Source organism: Jaculus jaculus, chromosome 18 (assembly GCF_020740685.1).
Source record: "Jaculus jaculus isolate mJacJac1 chromosome 18, mJacJac1.mat.Y.cur, whole genome shotgun sequence".
In the NCBI taxonomy this organism is placed as follows: Eukaryota; Metazoa; Chordata; class Mammalia; order Rodentia; family Dipodidae; genus Jaculus; species Jaculus jaculus.
In genome coordinates, this window is record NC_059119.1 from 62,408,749 (window position 1) to 62,417,729 (window position 8,981).

At 43.9% G+C, this 8,981-nt stretch overlaps 1 protein-coding gene across 1 annotated transcript; it reads left to right on the forward strand.

Moving 5' to 3' along the window:
• The first annotated feature begins 264 nt into the window (after positions 1-264).
• On the forward strand, positions 265-8,981 carry Pno1 (partner of NOB1 homolog). Its single transcript, XM_004660069.2, has 7 exons — positions 265-514; positions 750-899; positions 2,954-3,037; positions 3,219-3,279; positions 3,917-4,034; positions 7,195-7,265; positions 8,437-8,981. Exons 1-7 carry the CDS (start codon positions 308-310, stop codon positions 8,502-8,504), a joined length of 759 nt encoding a protein of 252 aa, XP_004660126.1. The 5' UTR covers positions 265-307; the 3' UTR covers positions 8,505-8,981.

An 8,981-nucleotide genomic window follows, 5' to 3' on the forward strand; every position in this document is an offset into this window, starting at 1 on the left:
GCCAGCCGCACTGCCTAAATCGCCAAGATGCTTCTCCGCAGACGGCACAAATATATCCATCGTCACTGCCCACCGACTTGCTACATGTAATATCAGAGAGGTTATACAAATGCCCCGGCTGGAGGCGAGCGGCCGAAGAGCGACACGAGTAATCAGGCATGTTTCAGGACAGCCTGAGCAGCCTCAGGACCCGAGCCTGCATAAAGTCCCGTGGGCAGGGCCACATGGGCGGAAGGCGGCCCGTGCGCATGCGCCTGGTCGCCTTGCACGTGCGTGGCGGTGCTGGGAGCGCGCGTCGGCTCGGCTGATGTCCGAGATGGAGATCCAGAGCCCGGGGGCCGAGGACGGCTTCACTCGGGTCACCGGCAGAGGTGGCCGGCGGGCAAAGAAGCGACAGGCCGAGCAGCAGTGCGCGGCGGGCGAGGACGACGGAGACGCGGGCCGCATGGACACGGAGGAGGCCCGAGCGGCGAAGAGGCCGGTCTTCCCGCCGCTGTCCGGGGACGGGCTGCTGGTACGGGGCGGTACCCTGGGGCCGGGCGACGCCGGAGGGCCTGCGCGGGGAGTCGCCCTGCTTTCCTTGGCTCCCATACGTCTTGACGTCTCCTGAGTGTGTGTGTTCCCCTCCTCGGTGTAGCTGGCTTACGTGGGACCTGGGGAATCGAACCCGGGTCCTTTAGCTTCGCAGGCAAGTCCCTTCACCGCTAAGCCATCTCCTTAGCCCATGTGTTTCTTTTTCTTCATTGCAGAATGGGAAAGAAGAAACGAGGAAAGTTCCAGTCCCGGCTCACAGATACACACCGTTAAAAGAAAACTGGATGAAGATATTTACTCCTATTGTAGAACATTTGGGACTTCAGATACGCTTCAACTTGAAATCAAGGAATGTGGAAATCAGGGTAAGGACGATGTCATTTCCGAATTTACCAGCTCTCCCCCCTCCCCATTTAGGGATGAAAATGAAAATTTTCTTTAGTGGAAATTACTCTATTAAATGGCTTTCCCAGCCCCCCCCAACCCAGGTTGGGTCTCACTCCAGCCCAAGCTGACCTGTCACTCATTCTGTAGTCCTGAGCTGGCCTCGAACACAGTGATCTGCCTCCTGAGTTGCTGGGATTAAAGGCATGCATCACTATGCCCAGCTCAGTTTTGTTTTATTTTATACAGTGGTCCTGAACTTGTCAAATGTCTTCAAACCATGCATTCAACACAGATCTTTACTAAATTATTGAATTGGGTCTGAGATCATACCAAAATCCTGCCTATGCTGTGCATATCTTTTTTTTTTTTTTTTTTTTTTTGGTTTTTTGATTTTTCGAGGTAGGGTCTCACTCTAGCCCAGGCTGACCTGGAATTCACTATGGAGTCTCAGGGTGGCTTTGAACTCACGGCAATCCTCCTACCTCTGCCTCCCACGTGCTGGGATTAAAGGCGTGCGCCCGGCATATCTTTTCTATTGTGTGTTAAATTGGTGAAAAGTAAGAGATTGGTATACTTGGACATACATACATAAATGGTAACGTTGGGACCTTGCTGCAGTAAAAGCACTGTATGATAATCTCTTAGCAGAAACATGTCAATTATGTGTATATACATATACATATGCATACATACATACATGTATATATATATAACTTTTTAATTCCATGGTGCCCCTCCAGGACTTAGGTATTTAAAGTGAATTGATTTTTTACTTCTTTTTGTGGGTGCTTATTTTGTACTAAAAGCAACCAAATTTAATTTTATTTCATGTGGATTGTTATGCCATGGACAATCCTGCGATAGATTTGGTGTATCAATGTGGAACACAGAGGGCTTGCTCTAAATACTTGCTAGTGTTGGCAAAACCTCTCTGCTCTCATTGCCACTCTAGTCAGGCTATTACAGTTTCACGTCTCTCATAGATGAGAACACGTAAAGCCCAAGAGTGTCTGTGGAACCTGCCCATAGGCATACAGGATTGGAAATAGGGTCTACTTTCAAATGGGAAAGTCCAAGGAACTTTCCAATTATACAGACCTGTATTGTTTTAGATTTGTCAGACGCTTGGTCTCTTCACCCATATTGTAAATCTTCAAGGGACACTGGTAGTAATAGCCTTGAAATCAGACTTGTGCATGAATATTTGACCTATTTCACTTTCTAGTGCTTTTGTTTTGCATGTGTACAAGTGTTTATATCACTTAATATTTGAGGGTTTTTTGAGGTTAAGACCCTGATTTAAACACTATTTTTTGTTTGTTTGTTTTGTTTTGTTTTTCGGGGTAAGGTCTCACTCTAGGTCAGACTGACCTGGAATTCACTATGTAATGTCAGGGTGGCCTTGAACTCACAGCCATCCTCCTACCTCTGCCTCCCGGGTGCTGGGATTAAAGGTGTGTGCTTCTATGCCCAGCACATTAATTTTTGTTTTTAAGAAATGGGTTTCACATATTTATTCATCCATTTGAGAGAGAGAGTGAATGAGAATGGGTATACCAGGGCCTCCAGCCACTGCAAATAAACTCCAGATGCTTGCACCACCTTGTGCATCTGGCTTTACATGGGTTCTGGGGAACCGAACCCAGGTCCTTGGGCTTTGCTGAGCCATCTCTGTAGCCCTGCACCTCAATTTTTAATTTCCCCTTTAGTACAACATGTAAGTAATTAGAATCCGAGTTACTGATTTGGGAACTGTCAGTGTATAAATACAGAACATGGAAGTCCAGAGGCTGAGGAGTAGAGCGGCCTGAACATGGGAGGACCGGCGGCGGTGAGCTCTTGGGCTGCTCACAGCTCCCCGACCATGTGGGGTGCTCAGGCATTTGACAGTGTGGGTTAAATTGCCAGGTCATGCTGAATAAGCTCTGCAGATAGTGCTGTGTCTAACAAGTGTGACAATGAAGGAAATTATAGTAATGATAAAGGTAACTTCTGTTTTGTCAACTTTTTTTTCTTAACCTCCTTTTTTCAGACTTGTAAAGACACCACAGACGTCAGTGCTCTAACGAAAGCAGCTGACTTTGTGAAGGCCTTTGTTCTCGGATTTCAGGTGGAGGTGAGTGGCTTCGTCAGATTTCCAGGTGGGCCATGTAGCCAGTTCAGAGGAGCCTGATCCCTGTCCAGACAGTGGGGTCTTGTAGGCTGGCATTTGTGTTTGTGGTTGCACAGCGCCTCCTTTGTCTTTCACTGTCAGTATCTGAGGGAAAGGTCTTCACAGTGTTTGCTTTACATCCTAGGATGCACTAGCCCTTATCAGGCTGGACGACCTCTTCCTAGAGTCCTTCGAAATTACGGATGGTGAGCCTGGGGTGATCGGTGTGAACGGTTATCCTTCGGTGTTTCTGACATGCAGTTTTCTCATAGCATCAGTTGAGCTATATTAGCACTTTTTAGAACTGTAAATTAAATTTTAGAGGCTGAGGAGATAGGTCAGTGGTTAAAGGTACTTGCTTGCAAAGCCTATTGGCCTGTATTGAGTTACCCACATAAAAGCTGGATCCATAAAGTGGTGCATACATCTAGTGTTTGCAGTGATGAGAGGCCCTGGCATGCACATTTTCTCTCTCTCATGCTTGCACACACACTCTCATGCTTTCTCAAATAAATAAATAAAAATGTAAATTTTAGGGACTAAGGAGATGGCTCAGCAGCAGTGAAAGGAGCTTGCTTGCAAAGCTTGCCGACCTGGGTTCCATTTCCCGGCACCCGCATAAAAGCTGGATGCATAAAGTGGCGCATACATCTGGTGTTTGCAGCGGCAAGAGGCCCTGGCCTGCCTCTTCTCTCTCACGCACGCATGCACTCCCACGCTTGTTCTCTCTCAGATAATGAAATGTAAGTTGTATGTCATTGAGCAGAGAAATTGTTAACTAAATTCTGTGGAAGATGGTGCACTGAATTAGCTTCCCACCTAGGGTCTTTGTTTCCTTTTTAGTTAAGCCCCTAAAGGGAGACCACCTGTCAAGGGCTATAGGAAGAATTGCTGGCAAAGGAGGAAAAACCAAATTCACCATAGAGAATGTGACCCGGACTCGGATAGTTTTGGCTGATGTGTAAGTGTCTGCTCTTGAGAATATGGGTATAATTTATCTTACATTAGTTCAAAAAGTCATTAGTAATTGTATTTTATGCATATTCTTGCCACTATATCTTTGTAAGTTTATAGTTCTATGTGAATAGTTAGTCAAGAAAATTTTGGTTTTATGGCTGTTTTTCATTCAGCAATAAGGGAAATGTTGAGAATTGCCATTCAAAAGAACAGGGTTAGAGGCAGGCATGGTGGCACACGTCTTTAATCCCAGCACTCAGGAGGCAGAGATAGGAGGATCACTGAGAGTTCAAGGCCACCCTGAGATTACATAGTGAATTCCAGGTCAGCCTGGGCTAGAATGAAACCCTACCTTGAAAAACAAAAACAACAACAAAAAAATAGCATTAGGGAGGTAACTCCATGGTTAAAGGCACTTGCTTGCAAAGCCTGCCCTTCTGGGTTCAGTTCCTTAGTACCCATGTAAAGCTAGACGTGCAAAGTGGCCCAAGTGTCTGTGTTTGTTTGCAGAGGCAAGAGGCCCTGGCACGCCTATTCTCTCATTTCTCTCTCTGTCCTTAAATAAATATAAATTTTTTTTTATTAAAAAAAAATTAGCCAGGCATGGTGGTGCACATCATGTCTAGCCTGGGAGGTAGAGGTAGGAGAATCATTGTGAGTTTGAGGCCAGCCTGGTACTACAGAGTTCCAGGTCCACCTGAGCTAAAGTGAGACCCCACCTCAAAAAGACCCCTCCCAAAAAAAGTGTGTGTGTACATATGTATGTGTGTGTATGTATATTATAAGAAGAGATTGAAATAGTATCTGAGGGGTCTCTTAAGTCACTGAGGGAAGTTGAAATAAGATCTGCATTTTATGTCTGTGCCTTTCTTTCATGAAAGGAAGGACTCACATACTAAGTAGAAGGCTGTCAAGCGTTCAGATGTGAGCATCACTAAGATGACCAGCATCTGCGAGGAGAGTGAAGGTGCTGGTCGTGAAGCGGGGTTCGCACGCTCTGAGGTGGAGGCTGCTCTGGGGGCAGTTGAGCACTACACAGGAAGATGGTCAGAGCTTATGAACTGGGCATGAAGTTGACATATAGCACCTGATTGAGGGGTAGAAGATTACATACCACTTTTTGCTCAAACCTTGAGGGGTTGCTTATTATTTAGAATGCAGCTTTAGGCACTGTTATATTAAGAGGATAACTGTAGTGTAATATCAGTGGCTATATACCAGAAATGTTTTATTTTTTACCTTTATGAGTTGAACCTAGAGTCTGAAATACAGAGCTGTGGAACTTTTCTGTACTGGAAAGTTTTAGAAATATAAAAAGGGAAATATTTGAAAATACTGAATATAGCAAAAAGGGTTTTTTTCTCACTTGAGAAATTCAGATATTTAACTGGTTTACTAATGAAATCATGACTAGTTTGTCATTAAATTTATAAATTAGAAAACATGTTTATGATGTCACAATTTACATATAAAATTTGCCCATGTATGGTGTCACACTAACCCAGACTGACCTGAGGCTCACTCTGTAGCTCCGGGCTGTCCTTGAACTCAAGTCAGTCCTCCTACCTCAGCTTCCCAAATGCTAAGTTAAAAGGCATGTACCACCATACCCAGCCAGAAATTTATTTAAATGAAAACACATAGTATGTCAGCTTTGTTAGGTGGCTTGGTTCCTTTTGATAGCCAAGTAGTATTCTAATCAGAATTGAAGGACATTTGAGATGTAATTATTTTGGAGCTATTGTGAATATTATTTCTATATGTTTTGTATTTTTTCTGCACAACCTACTTGAAGTTAAAAATCTATCTTGTTTTAAATAAAGCAACTGGAAATCTACATCCTTTAACATTTTTTTAGTAGTTATGAACTTAGACATCAGATTTACCTATAAATGGTATTTTTCAGGAGTTGTTAATAACCTAGCATGATGTAAGCCTAGGAAAGTACAGTACCAGGATCCCTGTGTACCTGTATTCCTGTCCATTGACAAGTTCAGGTTGTTGACAGTTGAAGTGAGAGTGAGATGGACAAGAAGAGCCATTATTGGTATAAAGGATGTGAAAAACTCAAATAAGTTAGGGTATTGAAATCAATATCTCAAATTATTAGGAACTGTGATGGGTGTGCCCACCATCACTGAACCAGGAGCTAACATCAAGGATGATTTTTGGGGGCAGCTGACAACCTTATTTAGCAAGATGGGGTAGAAAGAGGTACGGCCTGAGGAGAACAGACTCAAAGGTAATGATTTTTAGGGTGCTGAGTGGTTTACTGGTGCTGTGAGGAACCAAGAAAATACCTGCCCTCCTCCAGTTGTAGTAGTGCAGGGTGCATGGGGGAAAACAACCAGTCACCGTTTGAGCAGTGGGCTTTGATTAAAGCAAGAAGGTAAAGGGAATGTTAACAGAAATTGACGCAGTAGAGGATTTAGCACATGGCTTGTACAGAACACAGTAAAACATTGTGGAAGAACTCCAAAGAAAAATTCTATGTTGTCAATCTTACTGGAGTCAACTTGAGTCATTCAGTAAGAAATACCAATTAGGAAGGTTTGATATAATCCTCAGCATACTGAAAAACTTCAGATAATCTTTAGTTAGCTTTGCAATTGCAGTTGCGTTATGTTGTAATCACAGTTCTAAATATTCACTGGCCAATTACATAGTCTTGATTTCTGCCTGTCTGGTATTATGTCTCCACTCTACTTGTCGCCTCCCATCTCTCAGGATGGAACCAAGGGCCTCACACAAGTGTTTTGCCTCTAAGCTACCTACATCCCTAACCCTAGGCTTCTTCATATCTTATACCTTTCCCTCATCCATGTAATGAGAATGGGTGGCATCTGCTTAATATACCTCCATGAAGATTAAATGAGATGATATATACAAAGCTGTAGCAGATAAAAGCATTCATTGGATGGTATTGTTTTTTTTTAAAAAAAGGAATTCTTGATTCTTAATTTCTTTTCTAATAATTACTTATTGGGCTATATAGTTGTATACCATAAAATTGGCTCTTAAGTTTTAGGGCACTTACAGAGTTATGCAGCCATTACCTTGGCCTTTAAGAATCTGAAGTGGTTCAGTTTTCTAGTGTTTTTGAATCCAGATTTAGATAAGGAAATGCCTTCCGTAGCTAACTTGACTCCCTTTATCTCTTTCAGGAAAGTTCACATCCTTGGTTCTTTCCAAAACATCAAGATGGCAAGAACTGCCATTTGCAACCTCATCCTAGGTAAGAGCAGTTTCTTTCTTCAGTGCTTTCTCTGCAAAGGTAAGGGAGTTCCGCCATTCAAGCCATATCTGCAAGCAGTTTAGGATAGACTTTAAGATACAGAGTAGAAGTTATGGGGGCCGGCAAATACAGGTCTGTCAACAAACAGGAATATTTCGTTTACTTTCTGTTTGTCTGCGAGAGAGGAGAAAGAGTTTACTGGGTAATAGTCCTTAAATTTCTGCTGCTTCTCTCAACGACACAGAAAAACCATTCCACAGTAGTGGAGGACATCCCAGGTTTTTTTTTAAGATTCAATGAAAACAGCTGCTGGGTAGCTTCTCGCTTTAATCCATCTAATCACTGACAGGGTCATAAAAACAACTTGCTCAGAAAACTGACACTCGCCACTAGTGTTCAGTGTGCATAATGACTGGCTTGTAACTCACTGCCTGCAAACATTAAAACGCTTGGCCTGGACAGATGGCTCAGCCTGCAGAGAGCAGGTGCTGCAGCGCTGCTGTCTGTAACAGCAGCACACCTGCAGCGAGGAGCGAGCTGCGGTGGCCAGCCGCCCAGAAGCTGACTGACCAGCTGACCAGGTGCTAGGGTAGCCAGCCGCCCAGAAGCTGACTGACCAGGTGCTGGGGTAGCCAGCCGCCCAGAAGCTGACTGACCAGCTGACCAGGTGCTGGGGTAGCCAGCCGCCCAGAAGCTGACTGACCAGCTGACCAGGTGCTGGGGTAGCCAGCCGCCCAGAAGCTGACTGACCAGCTGACCAGGTGCTGCGGTAGCCAGCCGCCCAGAAGCTGACTGACCAGCTGACCAGGTGCTAGGGTAGCCAGCCGCCCAGAAGCTGACTGACCAGCTGACCAGGTGCTGGGGTAGCCAGCCGCCCAGAAGCTGACAGACCAACCAGCTGACCAGCTGAGCGCAGTGATCGGGGAGCCCCTGCTTTCAGGCAGGTGGAAAGTGAGGACTGACCACAGACTTGTCTTCTGACATCCACACATACCCACGTCGTGTGGTGTTTGTTATGATTTTCTGTAAGTTTCTTTTGGTTTAAATTAGATCTAAGTTTAAAATGTCCCTGTGGCCTCTTTTCCCCCTGCAGTTTCTACATATTCAATTACATTTGCATACATAGGCTGATTTTCTTTCCTTTCTCCCCCTCCCTATTTTTGTTAAACAGGAAATCCTCCATCAAAGGTTTATGGGAATATTCGAGCTGTGGCTAGCAGATCAGCAGACCGATTCTGATTCCCATTTGACACCTTAGATGATCACTGGACTCTGAAGGAAGAGTGTGTGCTGCAGATGTCCACACAAACCTGAACAAACAGCTCGGATACTTTGTTTGGTTCCTTCTTCTGTTCTTGGCCAAAGCCATAAACAAAGGAATCATACTCATCAAATCTAAAACTTTGTTTACATATAATTTGTCATCTTTTTTCACTTTCAATCACATATAGCAGATTTGAAATTTTCTCATTTGTAGAAAACTTGATTTAAATATTTTATATAAATTTTTAAATTATTCAGTATATAGGTTTGTAACTAAACTTATGAATAGTTATTTTCTGTAAATTGTCATTAAAAGCGTTGTCAGAAAACCAGAATCATACCTGTTCTTAACGCTGCATTGTGTGTGTGCTTTAGAATCCAGTCACAAGCAGATTGGTCTACACTGTTGCCCTAATCTTTGTAGCAGTTTGTAAAATGAAAGGCAAACATCAA